The 18560-nt window shown below is 39.0% G+C and overlaps 1 protein-coding gene across 1 annotated transcript in view; it reads left to right on the top strand.

The window, feature by feature from the left end:
• The first annotated feature begins 9622 nt into the window (after positions 1-9622).
• The window catches only part of LOC111562878 (tissue factor-like), an 11700-nt gene continuing 2762 nt past the window's right edge, over positions 9623-18560 (top strand). The window contains exons 1-6 of the mRNA XM_035944178.2: positions 9623-9821; positions 10533-10647; positions 11711-11800; positions 11903-12009; positions 13141-13322; positions 17283-17451. Of these exons, the coding sequence (XP_035800071.1) occupies positions 9725-9821; positions 10533-10647; positions 11711-11800; positions 11903-12009; positions 13141-13322; positions 17283-17451 (760 nt within the window). The 5' untranslated portion in view covers positions 9623-9724. The remainder of the gene's footprint in view (positions 9822-10532; positions 10648-11710; positions 11801-11902; positions 12010-13140; positions 13323-17282; positions 17452-18560) is intronic.

The raw sequence follows: 18560 nt of genomic DNA, 5'->3' as shown, positions 1-18560 counted from the left end.
CCCGGGTGAACATCTAAGCTTTGTCGTGTTCCCTGGGCTTCTCCTGAGCAGTTTTTGTGGTGTGTCGGGATGCATTGACCTGCTGAGGGTGGAAACTGGCATCAAAGACTGCTGTTGCCATGGGAGTTAGGGGGTTGGGAGGTTGTTTGACTTGCAATGTTTAGGTGGATGGTACATGTCAAACATCCATAAGAATGTCAGGACTCAAGGTTTCCCAGCAGAACATTGCATGAAAAAAGATGATCAATGTTATTCACTTTATCTATTAGTGGTCATAATGTTGTGGCTGATCAGTGTATAAACAAGAATTAAATTGCATAATTTTGCTTGTTTTTTCTAGTGCAACAACATGTAGGCCAAGCCTGTTGGCCCACCCTATAATTATTTTCAATTTAATCTACCAGAGAATTAAAAACATCCTAAAACTGAAATGTTCTTCATCCTATACCTACAAGTAGAAACCCAATAAGTATTTTATTGGTATTCTTGGGAAACAAAATGCACACTGTGATTAGCCAAATGTTGCTTAGCATCATAAATTGGCAACTAGTTTGTGCATCTGTTAGCTGGATGTACAGGCTGCAGATTTAGTTTTTCCTGCTAACATAAGATAAGCATGACTGTTGCAATAGAAATCTAAAATATGTAAACTTTCAGGAACGCTGAAAACAAGAACAATCTTGTTTCAGCTCAGCTCTCACTGAACCATTCAGAATTTCTGTCTTTCTTTGGGAACTTTTTTTTTTTTTTTAGAGGAGGCAGCATGGCTCCACAGAGCACCGTGTTTCTGTGAGAATGCAGGGTTTGGCAGTCGAGGCTTGACGGAGTTCATGTTTGTCTGCTGCAGTCATGAGATGTTTGTAATTACTCTCTCAGTCTCTCTTTGCATGTGTTTGTGAGAGTGAGAAAGCAGGAGCCAACTCTTGCCAACTGTTGTCCTTCAGTTGATGTAGCTGGTTTGTTTATGTGTAGGGCAAGTAAGACTACACCATGTAAACAGAGAAACCCTGTGACTCAAACATTTGGCCTGAGAAAGTTTGGATGACTGATGAAAGGAACTAACTTCCTAAAAATCTCTCCAACAATCACTGTTAAATCCCATTACTGGATTCATTTAAGGTAACGATGGCAACGTGATGTTCCAGGACTTTTTGTTCCAGCTGACAGCCAAGTTTGACTAAAAGTTAGTAAAGAGAGTGAATCAAAATCCCATAAACTTCCGATTGGGAGATAAATGTGTATTCTTAGATGGCATACTGCCTGCAGCCTTATGAAAATGCTGTCCTTCTATTGTGTGGAGCTTGTTTTCACCTCATCACTCCCCACAAGGAGGAACCAAGCTCCAGGAACCAAGTATTATGTAGACTTACATGCATCCAATGGAGTTCTCTGAGTGGACTCCCACAGACGTGGTATAAATGCTGCTACTGTACACATCTGTCTGCAGCTTAAGTTGGTTGAGTCTACATAATACTCTACATATTATGGGATGTTCCTAAAATCTGGACACACAGGAAATCTCATTAACTATATGTTTTTCTGCCTCCAGGGATTAAATATGGCTTTGTTGAAAGAAGAAAGAGTTGAACTGGATGGACATGTCAAAACATAGGGTTAGGGAAGTGATTGTTTGGGGCTAGCATGAATTTTAGCCATGACCAATTCTTTAGTTTCAGCTGATACATTGGGTTTGTCCATGACACTGCCCGTTTCTTTAAACTTTTTAACCACCTTCACCACTGTGGAAAAGCCAAGTGGAATCCTCCTTGGATGACGTGGATTAAATTCATCTGCTATCTTTTGATATGTCCATAGAGACAAACAAGCACACTCACATTCATACCTACAGACAATTTAGAATCACCAGTTAACCTCAGCATGTTTTTGGACTGTGGGAGGAAGCCAGAGAACCTGGTAAGAACCCATGTATGTACAGGGAGAACATGCAAACTCCACACAGAAAGATCCCAGGAAGGCCGGGACACAAACTACAGATCCTCTAGCTGTGAGGCGACAGTGTTAACCACCACGCCACTATCAGTATGGAAATAATAATGTTGATGATTGATTTCCAAAATGGATACTTAGTATCTAACAGGCAACTTTTTAAAATATTTTAATCATGATTTCTTTTGGGTCCCATCTGGCTTAAGGTGAAAATGATGAAAAGAAAAATGGTCCAAAGCAAAAGTTTGTAAAAGTATGTTCACTACTGCACCAACATCTCCAGCAAGTATCATTTGTAAACTCATCCATCCCTCCATTCATTTTTAATCATGTTTTGGTCAGAACATTGTGAGAGCCATGACAGCACCTTCATTTTCCTAATGAGGTAGTCCATTGTGGATTTTGAGGAGTGTTTCGGATCATCATTTTCAGCTGATTTACAGATACTGTGATGTTTGACTCCAGAATTTACTGCTATTTGATTATTAATCATTATAATATAATTAAATATTAGATTATTTAATTCCTCTGACTACCACTGAAATGCTTCCTGTGCCATTTACTGTAACTAGAGCTAAATCCATGATGGATCCACCCCATTGCACTGTTTTCTCTCTAAATACACTTTACACTGTTCTGTGGTTACTCTGAATCACTTGGTGCAAACAAACTAAAGCTGAGACATACGTATATCCAGCTGTTCAGTGAGTCAGAACCTTGCACCAAAGCATGAGCGACTGGGGAAGTGCCTGAATTTCTCTCCAAACATGTGGGTTATGAGACAGCAGGCTGAGCTCACACAGCACATTTCCAGGAAACTGGAATTCCTTACACAAATATTACTCATGCAGTTTCTACACCCCAAGACAGGGAAGGCATTCTGCTGAAATATTACACTTTCTGTCTTATGTCTTAAAATCTCCCATCCCTGATGTAACAATCCAGACTGAGGCGCCGCTTAAACCCCTCAGGAGTGCACTTGGCTGAGTAAAGCACAGAACTGATTTGTAGAGATTTTGTTGTGTAATTCTTCAGGGTAAGTTTGGGTACATTATTACAAAAACTATGTTATAAGTCAGACACACACTTTGAGAAAAAGAACTGTTGCTATAACTTCAATACAACATGCAAATATGTAGGAGCTCAGTGCATTGCAATGTCGATGGAAGAATCTGTTTTTTATATATTACTACACAAGCATACTGTGTATACTGTGTGCCAGTGGGATGTAATTTACTCTTTACTCTTGATCTTCCTTCATGAAAATAACACAGTCATCAGTAAGTAGATACTAACAGTTAAAACTAATAGCGGGATATGCATGTTCAATGTAAACACCATAACTCAGATGTAATAAAACTGGGATAAGCCCAATCATTGGGATACTGGTGCCCATGTAAACAGACTCGATGTTTTTGTAAAATGTTCTAGAGCAGTGGGAACTGGATGATGCTTTGTTAGTTCTGTGTGTGGGCTTTGTCGCAGAGATCAAAAACAGCTGTCAGGGATTTCAGCTTATTTACAACAAAGCTTTAAGTGATCACCACAGCTTTGAGTTAGAGTTGCTCACAAAAAGCTCATCTTTTCCATGTTCAGATAAAGTGGTATTATAGACTGCATAATAAAGACGTAGCGCCTGGCTCCAAAAATGAAACCTACACGGAAGTGTCAAAATGTTGTAATATCACACCGTCTGCTAGGGGCTGGCTCCAAAAAGCTCTGACTTCACAGACTCCAAGTGTACACAGGAAAAATTTTAATTCGGTAGACTCAGGATTTTGTTTTCATTACTTTTCATGGTCAAAATGAGAGATCAGGTGGCTGATCTCAAATAAATCAATATTGAATTTTATGTAGAGTGTTAAAGTTTTGCAAAGCCAGGGGCGGGGCTACTTGATTGACAGTCTGGTATGGAATGATTGACAGGTCAGGGAGCCTAGATGCTCATTCACCGTAAACTCTGTCCTCCTCGTTCAGATCTGATTGTGACATATTAACTGTTTATTTATCGTGGAGCAGCAGAACATATTCCACATACAGTTTTTCTGCCCTGGATCAGCTTCGTACACTGATTGGCAATTGAAATAAACTTGGACATTTCCAGATTTTTCCGCCCAATTTGACTAAAAATGAAATCATCAAAGGATTTGATCACATCAATGATTTCAAACATTATGTACAAATTTACCATTTCACTCATGGTTGGTAATGCAGAAATAGGAAGAAAGACTCAAAAGCCATTTGAAACGTGGTATAGCCACATATCTCACAGATTGTTCCGTTCAGCTGCTAAGTGAACCTGAAGCTGAGCAGTTCTACTTGAACTGGCCTCTAAAGTAGCATTGACCAGCTAACTACCTACTGATGTGCTGCCAGTGACAGTGAAGGGGTGCAGGACACACAGAGCAAGTAGGCCTTTTACCGCAGAAAGAAAAAACTAACGTGTTTGATGTTGTGACTGTTTGTAATATACTGTATTATTATTCTACGTTGAATATGTTTAAACAGCCTATCTTCTCTTCGGTGGGAGATTGGGGTGTGCCATAGATAGGACTACAGGTACACAGTGGCTTACAGAAGTCTGCCAAACTCACTTCTTTCCAGTTGTTTTTACATTTTAGACTTCAGATCAAAGTGGCACCAACTCAAGTGTGTCAGACTCAAAGGACTTCACACAGCTCCCTCTGAAGACACAAAAGGGTTTACAAGGCTTCCCCCCCAACATTCTACAGTTCTTCTCAACAACCTGATAACACATGCAGTGAATTTTTCCCTTAATGTCTTCAGTCAAACATTGATCGAACTGTTCTAAAGTCTCATCACTCCCAAATCACAAAAGAAACCAGTCTAGGATGTAATTTTAAGAAAATCTATTTCAATAATTAGTTTTTTCTGTTTCCAGTAAAATGTAGCTAAGTACATTTTCTCTTTACTCTTACAGTTAAGTGCTGTGCTTAAGTTCAAATTACAGACACCCATCCATTTGTTAATAAATACAAAATGTGGATAAACTTTTAAACTATAGACTTTGGAAAATGAAACTATTCACTATAAGCAGTGACCTGCACTCTTTTCAAAGCACTCAGAAATTCTGCGGCATATTCTGCATAATAAACACTCTTTTTTTGTTCGATAATAATGATTCTTAAAAAATGTAACATTGCGTGACAGTATTTTGTCATTTAACTGTGAGGCTCATTGATGCAACATTCTTAGACTCAGCATCCTTGAATAAATCTATCTTTATACCCTACTGATATAATTTGACAGACATATTTTGGTGGAAACATCATTTTGGCTCAGAATATTTTCCCCTACAACATCTGTTTCAATCCAGGAAGTGTGATCCAAGGAAGGGACATTACTGTGTCCCCACAGACTGGGGTTTGTGACCTTTTGTGACCAAGGGGGCTGGAGTCTATCCCAACTGACTTAGGGTGAAGGCAGGGGACACCCTGGACAGGGAGTTGTGTTTTATTGTCCTGATAAAACCCCAATGACTGTCTCACAAAGCTCAAACCAGATGGGATGGTGTCGCTGCAGAATGTTCTGGTAGCCATATTGGTTAAGTGTTGCATTGAAATCTGAAATAATCACCAACAGTATCGCCTGCAAAGTTTTTGACTGACCTTCATGTCTTAATGGACTCTTGAGTAGTTAAGTGGTTCTTAACAAAACATGATCACTACGGGAGTATTTTTAAACTTTCTACTTGAAAATAATACCAATTTTGTCTGTAGCAGCTCCATAATTGTGAAGCCAAAATGAACAACAATGAGCTCTGTGGATTCAATTATCCTGGGGTTATAACTGCAAAAATTGTAACTCCAATGCAAAAGAGTTGTGGGTCATTTGGGCTTCAAATTTTTTGAAAAATAAACCTTCTCTTTTACAATTTTATGCTACTTATTCATCAATAATAGGTAATAAACTATCAAAGGCTTGATTGGCTCAGCTTACAAACCAATGGTACCATTTTTATTCCATGTTTTATTTGTTGTTTGCTAACTCTACACTAATCACAGTAACAGTGTTGCTAATCCATGCTAATAGCTATTTCTCAGGAGTAGAAGCAAGATATTTAGCTAGCTGTTACTGCTGACCAAGAGGAAAAACTCACTGATGGAAAAAAGTAAAGAAAAAAGTAAAATGATTTGTCTTATCCTAATAATATGCTCTATTCATCCTTTTGGAAAACTGTTTGATGATGTTAATTCCAGCGTATCATGAGATTCACTGTTTTCTTCTTCTTCTACCAGCTAGAAAGGTTATGCTAACAGGGTTGCATGCATGTTTTGGAACACATGTTCCATGCATAATAATTTTTTTTTTCACGTAATGTTTTTGGCCTTTTTGCCTTCATTATGTGCAGGACAGTGGAGAGAGACAGGAAACAGAAGACTGGGGGATTGACATGCAGTAAATGGCCATGGGCTGGATTCAAACCCCTGACCGCTATGTCAGGGACTATAGCCCGTTTTTGGGTTCCCTGCTCAGCCAGCTCAGCTATCTGGGTACCCTGTAATAATTATTATTTAAGATACTATGTTGATTTAAAAAAATTCCCATGATTACAAGAGACAACAATGCAAAACTATAATACCAAAAAAAAGGAGATTTAAATTTGTCAATTTTTTTAAAATTTGAGATTCAATTTGGTCATCAGGGGGGTGGGACAACAGAAAAAATGGCATTTTAGGGGGAACTCCAGATTTACTTGGTATTTTTAAAAATATTTTCAAACATTCTTTTCTCCTAGTTTTTTATATTTGGTCTCAGGACAAGTACATTTACACGACAAGTGCATGTTTTAGTATTTTGTACATGGAAAATTTTGAAAATAGATGGGTGGGACATAAAATGTCCTCCAATTCTGGAATGACCATTGTATGTTGGTGTATTTTTAGGAGGAAGTAAGTGGTTCTCTGGCTTTCTGTGTACATATTTGGAGAAGAGGTCCAACTCCAGTCAGATGGTTTCTAATGTTCACCAGGAGGTTTTTCATTAAATGACACATAACTGCTGCAATGTTCTCACACAGTTGCTCAATGCCATTGCGTCTGTCTGAACACGTCGCAGATGTTCACTGCAGGTCTCTGATGGGCTCAAATGCCATTACCTTAAATAGATAAAATCACAGGCGTCACGGATTCTCACGAGAATCCAAAATACCCGCTGCTTTAGCTGCGATTTGTTTCAGTTTGTTTTCTTCAGACCCACATTCCTTGGCCTCTTGCCCTGTTTGCCCCAGAGGGTTAATAGATGGAGAGCAGAGGCCAGGTAAATAACATTAAATTTTGTAAAAGTTAACGCGCACACACACACACACACACACACACACACACACACACACACACACACACACACACACACACACACACACACACACACACACACACACACACACAGGTCAACTTAGACTGATGGCTGATTGAAGAGCCATCCAGCCAATCAAAGCCAAACCATTAAAATCAGGGAATAGAGTAAAAATGTCGGTTTACTGTCTTATCTTATCTTAGTACAGTAAAATAGATGTAATATGCTCCATTTGTTAATTTCAATGTACAGAACAACACAAAAAAACCTTCCCTGAGCAGGAACAGGAGATGTGCAACATCATCATGGTACCTGACAAAAATGAGATTTGAGATAAGGAATGCTGTTTTGCAGGACATTTTTGAGGATATAAATCCTTTTTTTCCTCTGTCTACAATAGATAGACAGGTAAAGAGATATTCGGTGACACTGAAGTAACGTTTCCGTTATCAGTGGCCAGTAACTATGAAAGAATGAGGGCGCAGCTGTACTGTATGGTAAAGCATTGCTGTGGTATACACACATTACCTAGAATATATTGTTCAGTGTTATGTTGTTTCCTTTAATTATGAGCTTGTATATTCTGCGGTTTGATGTGTTTTTGTTGTTACTGCTCATGTTTATTGTCGTAAACAATGCACCTGGGAGGAAATGAAATCCCTCACACTCTTGTATTCCTTAATGAGGCTGGTTTCACCCAGCAGGGGGTGACTCCTCTGACTGCAAAAAGAAAACTGAGTGTATAGAAGTCTATGAGAACATGTCCCTACTTCTGTCTTGAACTGTTACTTCAGTAAACATCTTCCTAATGAGCTTATGGAACCAATTGGTAGCTTTAAGACTTTTTGAACACAGCATAATGCCCATTTTATAATTTATGTTCCAATTCAGAGTAAAATTAACCATAAAATGGGAAATATTTTCAAGTGGGCCTCAGCTGTGACAGACCGATTGCTACTGTATCACCATGTGTAGTGTCCTCAGGTTCTCTAGTCAGATAGACCTGTGTTTGCTTTCAAGAGGCCAGCATAGCGACAAACGAATGCCAAACTCCAAACTTCGCCAAACTTTGGTAGTTCACAAACCAATGGGCCACACTGTCACTACATTTGTCTTTTAGGATTCAAGGATATTTATTGTCATTGCATTTCTGCAATGAAACTTTTATGTACAGTAAATCCTTTGTGTCCCTTAGAGAACTCTTTAAGGAACACACTGACAATTATTATGACTATCTCCATGACAAAACTATATAGCTTTGTTTCAGTTGTTGCTTAGTCTTTGTTGCTCAGTGCTCTTTGCATTGATCACAGCTAAAGACAGCACCCGTCAAATACACCAATAAATGTTACCACATATATCAGTTATTGGAAACGTAAATATTTATTACTGGGTATTAGCATCAATGCAACTTGTTAGTCTATTGAGTATTTCCATGTTCTAAATCTTCATTGCTGTTGTGTGAGATTAGGAAGACATGAATAAGCTTCCTGCTAGCCTAAATGCAATACAGAAATTAAACAAGAAAAGCACTCAGAGGGCGCAGTACTCCACCAAGGCCCCTCAGTTGTTGTATGATTTCCGATGGATGAAATCTTTAAAAAAAAATTGTGATCTGCAGCGGTTGATTTGTGGTAGGATTGCAATCACGTGATAGTCAATAGTCAGCTGACGTAGTGTTCACTTGTAGTCATAGTTACAGTGATGCTGTGCTGCTGTCTTGCAATGATACAGAAATCTTTAACAAATCTGTGGATCCAAACTATAAGCTGATCACTGCCAAAATCTAATCACTTGGTCCTTGTGTCATTTCTGACCTTCCCTGAAAATTTCATCCAAATCCGTTTGTCCATTTTCGAGTAATGTTGCTAACAGACAGTCAGACAGACAGACAGACAGACAGAGAAACCAACATCGATCGTCACATGACTCTGCCGCGTTCCTTGGTAACTAGGCCACTTGGACAAGGTCCATTAGTTGTCAAGGCAACAGGGCATCCACGTTGTTTGGTCTTCACAAAAATGCACTGAATGGATGAGCAGCTTGGTGAAGAAAGCAGAAAGAAATCTGATGATGTAATATTACCATAACTCGTTACTCATGCTTCTTTGTAATCCAGTGTGTTTAAACACCGCAATTTCTAGATAACAATAAAACTTTAAAAGTTGTTTGGTGTGTCAGCCAGAGGGCATTCATGTTCTTTTGCTTTGGCAAAAGGAGGAGGAATTGAGAGTGAGCAAACTGTTGTAGAATCCCCTGTGTGCAGGCAGGCATGTGGGAAGGATTAGCATTCAGAGTGAGGCAGAACCCTGAACAGCCCCCCTAACCCCACCCCATTTCAGCTCCCACACTCTGTCCTGCTGAACGGAAACAACATTCAGCCTGAGCAGCTGCAAGCTGGGGGAACATTTTCAGCAGCTACTTCTTCTCAGTCCAAAAAGTTCTTTACAATACCAGAGAAATGAGGGAAAAACAAGACTGTCTTGCAAAGATGGAATCTGTGACAACTCTGCTTTATCTGGGACTGTTTTTGTCTGCCTGGAGCATCACCACTGCAGGTAAAATCAGATAGATAGATAGATGGATAGATAGACGGATAGATGGATAGATAGATAGATAGATAGATAGATAGATAGATAGATAGATAGATAGATAGATAGATAGATAGATAGATAGATAGATAGATAGATAGATAGATAGATAGATTAGATCAAATTAGATTAGATCAAATTAGATTAGATCAGAGTAGATTCAACTTTACTGTCTTGAACAGAGTACAAATACTAAGACAACAAAATTCAGTTTAGCAGTAGACATGTGGGAATGTTACCACAACCCATAAAGCAAACAAAATGTCCCGGAACATTCTTTGAAATGTAGAAGATGCGATGAAAACCTAATGGAATTTTACAAGAATGCACGTTGTGTGATTGCTGAACACATGATATTTCAAATTGTATGAACACTGTCAAAGCAGTACTTTACAGGATTGTTTCTAGAATGTACCAGCATTACTTTTGGCTCCTGTTCAGCTTTGCTCACTGGCAAAGTCTGTTTTTAATTAGGGTCTGTTTATGTAGAAGAAGAGGATAGAGAGGTAAATGTCAAAGTTTTTCTCCAACTGACTTTAAACGTTCACGTGTGCTTTAATGTCATACTTAATTGCATTTGGTCACTGAAATAAAACTAAAACAAACAAACAGAAAAAAGCATAATATTCAAAGGTCAGTGAATTGTGGAAAGTAAATGTAGTGTTGTTTCGTTCACAGATGAGAACTTTGTCCCCAAAGCAGAGAATGTTCACTGGGTGTCGCTGGACTTTAAGACCATCCTTAGCTGGACTACCAAACCATCGGACTATACATACTCTGTCCTGTACTCTATGTGAGTTCACACACTCACACACACACACACACACCTGAACCAAAATGTAAAAAACAAAACTAAAAAAAAAACAGCAACAAACAACTTCGTCAAATTTCATGAAACCTGGTAGAGAAGAGCAACATGGGCAAAAGAAGGGCCAAGAAATTACAAGACAGGACCTTAATTTTGACAGAGGACTGCAACAGAAAAGCGAAAGACAAACAGTGTACTCTCTAAAAGTAGGAGTCTTCCTCCATTTGTCTGTCTGTTCTGTGCTTTTCTTAACAACAGTTTATCTCAGAATCAGAAATGGTTTTATTGCCAAGTAGGTTTTCACATACAAGGAATTTCATGTGGTGTTTTAGTGTATAACAGTAATATTTGGCTGCTGTATTGCTGGGGACCCAAGTAGGTGTTGTATTGAGTTTGACAAAGTTGTTTTCTATTACATTTCCACAACAATATCCTCAGTGTGTCTTTGGCTGCTTGTGGGTGGAGTCTCGTTGGTCCTTGTTGCTTCTAATCATTGAAGGCATATCTATGATGTAGCATGATACTTAATTCTCACAGCAGGCACTGTTTTAGTGCATACACACACTACCAGTCAAAGGTTTGGACACACCTTCTCATTTAATGGCTTTTCTTTATTTTCATGACTATTTACATTGTAGATTCTCACTGGAGGCATCAAAACTATGAATGAACACATATGGAATTATATAGTAAACAAAAAAGTGTGAAATAAGTCAAAACATGTTTTAGATTTTAGATTCTTCAGAATTTAGATCTTTTTCATTGAAGAGTGGTCCCAAATTCCCCAAAAATCCAGTGTCAGAGACTGGTGGACAGTGATGCAAAATGCCTAACGGCAAGTTTTTTCCGCTAAAGAAGGCAGTATGAGTTTCTGAGGACAGGGGTGTACTTACTTTCTCTCATCTGTACCTGTCCTACTGAATATTTCATTTGTAGCTTGCTAAATACTTACTAAACTCTATATATAGCTTGAATAAAAATGTTTGATCATGTCAAAATGTCGACAGTATTGCTTGTTGTTTTAAAAATTGCATTTTGTGACTACCAGGGATGATGGCGACTGGTCAGAAAGTCCTGACTGTAACCGAATATCAGAGACGAACTGCGATCTAAGTGCCCACCTCATGCCCTTGGACAGGTAGGAACAGGTCTATCTCATTTGCCAGGACATCTTCAACAGGCAGAACATACAATGCATGTTTTATTTGAGTAAATAGCAATATGCACTCTTGTTTGACAGGATGTACTCTGCTGACATTCAAACAGAACCTGCAGAGTTCGACTACAACTCTAATGTAGAGGACTTACCTCACACTTATTCTCCACAGTTCAACCCCTATAGAGAGAGTAAGTATCACATGTGCAAATTATACTTCGATATTTGCGGGGACCTTCACTGACATAACATTGACCAGCCGCTTTCTCCCTAGGCCTCTTAATCATCACAACTGTATGACTGTCCCTAACCTCTAACCGTCACTGAACCTGATTCTATCCTGAACCTTAAAACCAAGTCTGAACCTTCAAATCCCTGTCAAAATGTCCTCATGTTTAAATAATGGCCCTCACAAAGACGGATACACATCCACACACACATAATAGCAAACGTTACACTTGCCACATACCGTTTTAAATTCCTGAAATTCCTGAAAGGAAAAAAAAAAACAAGCTCAGTGAAACAATATTTTTCTTATTCTGAAAATGAAGCTAGTCTATTGATAAATAGTCTTTCAGCTAATTCTCTTTTACTTCAATTTTTTTGGTTATTTTTACTAATAATAATAATCCTCTAGTGAGCTTCTTTAGCCAGCAGCTAGATCTCCAGTATACTTGCAATGCATAATATAACTGCAGTATAACAGTCGTGCCTGTAGGCACAAGGTTTTCACAATTATTTAACTATTTTAAATCTTGTTAATTTTGAACATTAAATAAATGAATTTATTGTTGCATCTTAAACTGATGTACACTTAGGGAAGCATAAACAATAACAAAAGCATTCAGAGAGTATAGTACTCCGCCAAAGCTGCTCAGTTGCTGTATGATTTCTGATGGATGCAGCTGTCGATTTGTCGCAGGATCGCAATCATGTGATCATCAGCAGCAAAATTTCATCCAAATCCATTTGTCTGTTTTTGAGTAACGTTGCTAACAGACAGACAAACAAACCAACGCCGATCGTCATGTAACCCCACCGAGGCCCCGCCACCTTGGTGGAGTAAAAAAACATAAAGTTTATCCCCAATTTGACTTTGGAGGCACAGTATGCTTGAAACTAAAAAAAAATTTTGGCATCAGAGAACCTTCTTCTTCTGTTCTTCAACAAACAGAAGAAGAAATATTCAAAAGTGGTTTCTGATATACTCATTCAGCACCTCGGTCTGTCTAACAGTGACAGTATAACTAATACATTAACAGTCTCTCTGAATAAACCTGACAAGTAGTCTCACCATCACTTTTGGTTGGCCCTCTCCTTAGGTAACATCAGTGCTGTGGAATTCAGTGTGGAGGCCACCAATGACAGCAAAGTAATTGTCAGCATCAAGGATCCTGTGACCACTCTTCATGATGCTTATGGAAAGCAGCTCAGCATCAGAGACATTCTCCAAAAGGATCTCAAGTACAAGATTAGCTACTACAAGTCCGGAAGTACAGGAAAGGTACAGTAATGAGATGTGAACACCGTCTCCAATTTGACTCACCCATAAAAACACAAACACAACAGGGGAGAAATCCTCATTTTGACTGTCAGACGTTAGTGTTTTCTTTTTGTCCAAAACACTTCAGATCAGGATCCCCAACTTGAGGCAGAAGAGAAATATTTTGATGACATGAAACGTAAGACATTTAATGTCTGGCATTATTGTCATGTCTGGGCCATGGTTTCAGGTGGAACAGTAGGTTTTCCACTAATCATAACGTTTGCAGTTTGTTCCCAATGGGAGACTACACTCTTAATAGGTGAAGGAGAAATACATTTTAAAGCACTTCATGTTTAAAATGTGTGTTATTAAGTCATTAAAAATTTTTTAAACTGCAATTTTAATCCATCCATCCATTATCTATACACCACTTTATCCTCTGTAGGGTCACGAGGGGGCTGGAGTCTATCACAGCTATCTATTTAGAATTGTCAGTTAACCTTAGCATGTCTTTGGACTGTGGGACAAAGCCAGAGAACCCGGTGAGAACTCATACAAGAACAAGGAGGCCGGGACACCAACCAGTGACCTACTAGCTGTGAGGTGATAGTGCTAACGACCCCCACAACGTGCTTCCCCAACCTTAACCAAACATTTCATAATCACAAACAATTTTAGAAACTAGAAAACATATATGGACTGTCTTGGTTATCCATTTAGAACAGGGGTGGGCAATTAATTTTCATATGGGGCCACATGAGAAACTTTGACAGTTGTTAAGGGCCGGACCAATACACTTACAGCTCTGCTCAATATATATCTCAATAAAAACAGTAAATGAAACATTACAATGATACAATGAAAATGTGGAACACAGAACACAACTATTTAATGAAAGACTTTGTTTTTTCATTTAAACTATGATTGCTGCCTATTGAGTTGTAGATATTTTTGATGGTGTGACTTCCTTCAGTGTGGGCATGTGGATGAGAATGTTGCCCTCCAACTGGCTTGAGAGAAACTTCAGCTTTCTCATAAAAGCAGTCACCAGGCTGTACATTTCATGTGCAAAGAGGCCCTTGCCTTGCAGCTTGGTATTTAGTTCATTCATTAGTGCAGTCACATCAACAGCAAAAAGCAAGGTCTGATATCCAGTCTGCATCTGAGAGCTTGGTGATGTCCCTGCCTTTCTTCTCACAAAACTCTTGAATCTCTGCTCTCAGATCACAAACTCGTTTAAGCACCTTGTCCAGGCTGATCCATCTGACAGCTGTCTGGTAACCAAGGTCACCATGTTCACTATCATCTCCTCCAAAAAGACAACAAACTGTCTGTAATTCAATGCTCTTGCCATGATGAAGTTAACTACTTTAGTTACATCATCAGTCACGTGGTTGATTTTTAGCACTGACTTGCACAACACCTCCTGATGTATAATACAATGCAAAAATATCAGTTTCTGTTCTGGGTTTATTTCAGTCACTTTATCTTGCATCCGTTTCAAAAGTCCAACATTTTTCCCTGTCAGATTTGGACAGCCATCAGTTGTAACACCAACCAAACTCTCCCATTTTAGTCCCAGCTTGTTCATGCGTGTATTTACCTCAGTGAACCGTCGTGGTTCCCTTCATTGGCTGCACAGCTGACAGCTCCTCCGTCATCTCTAAGGTTTTTGTTAGTCCACGTCCAAAGATGAGTAACTGGGCTGTGTCACGGACATCACAGCTCTCGTCCAGAGCCAAGGAGAAAACGTCAAAATTGTCCACTTTGTTGTGCAGCTGAAGCTCCAGATTTTCGGCGATGCTCTCCACCCGCCTCGTTACGGTTCGCCTGGAAAGGGTCACATTAACGAACGCTCCTTTCTTCTCCGGGCATATAAGCGCTGCAGAGTTCACCAGACATTCTTTTATAAACTCTCCATCAGAGAATGGCTTACTGACATGTGTGAGCTTTGGTTAAAAAAAAATAAAAAATAAAAAATCCTTGCTGCTTTAGCAGTTTAGCAGCGAACTTTCAGACATCCTCCCCGCTCTGCATCAGTCAAATGTTTGTACGAAAAAAACGGTACCTTAGCAGATCTTTCAAAATAAAAGCAGTGCAGGCGTATCGCTTGCATGCATTGTGATGATATATATTTGCATTGACTTTTAATATTTTCCAATGACCTCATATGGGCCAGTCAGGGTCATCCGGCGGGCCGGATGTGGCCCGCGGGCCGTACGATGCCCAGGTCTGATTTAGAATGACCAGTTATTTAGGACTCCAAACGACATGTGTGGAAGCACACGTTTCGACTGACGTTTCGACTGTATTAATGGTTGAATGAGTTTAGTGAGTTAGTATCAGTGCACTTCCCACACCAATGGAGGGGAGCAGGGAATGTTGCATAGGGGACAAATTTGGTCCATTTTGGCACAAATACACATGAACCACCAAACGCATGTCAAAGACTTATGCACTTTAGGTGTCTAACGGTTAAAAACTAAACACAATAGATTTCTAGCAATACAAAAATGTGTCTCTTGTACAGTCCCTTGTAAGACACTATCAGATAGTTCTATTGTGGATGTCCATGGTCATCATTTTGGACATTGTCAGCTCCACCAACATTGCTTCTTCCTTTTCCTAAGGGAAACAAAAACAGCTTTGCCATTTGATTTGGGTGCTGGTTTGTATCTGCTCAATGCTCTGAAGACTATGAAGAGTTTTTTCTTGCTTTTTCTCTCAGGTATAGACCTCATTTTTGTCACTCTGTCTTGTCTTCTTATGTTTTTAGCTTGTCCTGTGTAGTAAATCTTATATAGTTTGGTTTATAGAAGAAAAGTCTGAACTGCATTTGATAATTTGTTGCACATCAGTTTGACCTCCACTGCTTCATTAAACATTTAACTGAGCAACATCAGATCAAGGTAGCATTTATTTAGAGTTTTACTCACTGCTTCGCAAATTTAGTTTCCACTTTCATTTTTTAGAATAAAGTCTTTAAGAACTCAGTTCTTCACAACACCTACAGGTGTCCAACCTTTCAGCCCAAGGCTACTTTCTAAAATTCACACCAGAAAAATTATTTCCATAAGAGCTCCATAAGTGTGTAGCCACAATGACAGCCTTGTGTTCAATGGATTAGAGACACTTGGATGAATTTTGAAATACAAGCACAGCTCTACCAACAACTCCAATTTTTACTTCAACATAAGGACGGCTATAAATTAGAATAAATAGCAGCCTAATAACAATGAGTCAGTGACACTGATGTTATTGAAGCTATTCTAAACATTATCAAGTGTAACTCCACCAAATTTGATGCACTGGAAGCTAAGAACATTAATGATTCATTCTAACTGAATGTACCATGCTCTACAACGTTCAGAACATGGTGGTGGATTGTGTGTGTAAGGCTGGGTCTGGTACAGCTCCTCCAGGGCAGAAGGTGTTAATTTCTTGGAAGGATCTCATGGTTGAGGTCACTCTACCATAAGTGACATTCAGTGTTTGTTTTCGTGGGTGCCAAGGACAATAAATTATGCCAAAACTTTGAAAAAGTTCTTAATGCTTAACAGGTACATAGGAAAACCAAAAAACTCTAAACTGGAAAGACGACCAAAGAATTCAACACACTAGAAGCTGATTATTGGATTTTGTTACCTTTGGATAGATTAGCAGTGTATCCCCCTTTGGTTCTTAGGCTAAGCTAATCTGCTGCCGACTGCAGCAATACATTTATTGAACACAGAAGACAATTTCCCTACCATCAAATATTGCTTTAAAGGAACCAAATAACTACAAACTTCATGTTGCTGTTAGCACTGATTCCTGCTTTGGTTAATTAAAAGATACAATGAAAATAGTAAGTGTAACACTACATTATAACTGCAGATGTCATTTTTAGATATGATGTAGAAATTAGCAAACTCAAAAATTGTCTGTTAGACAGATGTAATGTAAGTGACTGTAATGTGTCTTATTTCTACCTGACAGAGAGACATCATAAGTGATTCCAGTGTGGCAAATGTGTCGAAGCTGGACTCAGGACAAAGTTACTGCTTCATGGTGGCAGCTTTCATCCCGTCCAGACCCAAAGCCACCCAGCTGGGAACCTGGAGCACACAGCAGTGTACATACGTACAAGGAGGAAACGTCCTGCAAGGTGCACACCTTCTCAATACATTACACTGCACTACACTACATCACTCCATACAACACTACACTACACCCCACTATACTGCACAGGAGGTTGACTCCATGCAGTTCACTGTATAGCATGAAATCATAACTTACTCCAAACAGTCACAACTTTAGAGCCACCTGCCTAATATTTTGTAGGTCCCCTTTGTGCCGCCAGCTTGACCCGACATGGACTTTACATGTCAACCCACATGTGATGTATACGGATGCAAAATTCTTTTGCAATTACAAATCAAATATTATGGCAAAGGCAGGACCACAGCCACATATTTAGAAGTAGAAAAGCACTCAGAGAGCACATTACTCTGCCAAGGCTGTTCATTCCCCCATATGGCATTGTCAGAAATGAAGCTTTTATTGTTTATTTTTTCGAAAAAAGATAAAAGCTGCCAAAATCTAATCAGTTGGTCCTTGTGTCATTTCTGACCCTCCCTGAAAATTTCATCCAAATCTGTTAGTCCAACAGACAGACAGACAGACAAACCAACGCCGATCGTCACATAACTTTGCTGCATTCCTTGGTGGAGTAAAAAACAAGTCCTGCTTGTGGTCTTTTGGATAAAACCTTTTGTCTAATGTGCTTAGAAGAATGATCACAAAGTACATCAGTAGAAAAAGCTATGAAAATGTTCTTGTCTATGTCTCATCCAACACACCATGTGTATCCTTAGGTCTTCATTGCATACCTTGGGTCATTGACTATCTGAGGTATACAGTTCAGCACTCAACTGGCATTCCTCAAACTTTTTGTCTTTGTCTCTTGTTCAAATGTCAAAAATGCCACTCAGAGTCACAGGCTTCAATTTCAATAGGAAAAACCCCCAAATAACGAATGGCCAAATTAGATCTAATTCAACAAATAAAGAAAAATACACACTGTTTTCCTTTCTGATGATTGATACAGAACATGTCTCCAAGCAGAATCCAACAGATAATGCTTGAGATGAGGAAATAAAAAAATGTATGACTGTCAAAAGGCCTGAAGGAAGATACCTTGCCACACTCCATTTAGCCTCTAGCTTTTTGAGATTCTATTTTTTACTTTTTTTGTTTGAGTGTTGAGAATTAATT

Source organism: Amphiprion ocellaris, chromosome 10, assembly GCF_022539595.1.
Source record: "Amphiprion ocellaris isolate individual 3 ecotype Okinawa chromosome 10, ASM2253959v1, whole genome shotgun sequence".
NCBI lineage: Eukaryota > Metazoa > Chordata > Actinopteri > Pomacentridae > Amphiprion > Amphiprion ocellaris.
This window is presented reverse-complemented; position numbering and strand designations above follow the sequence as displayed.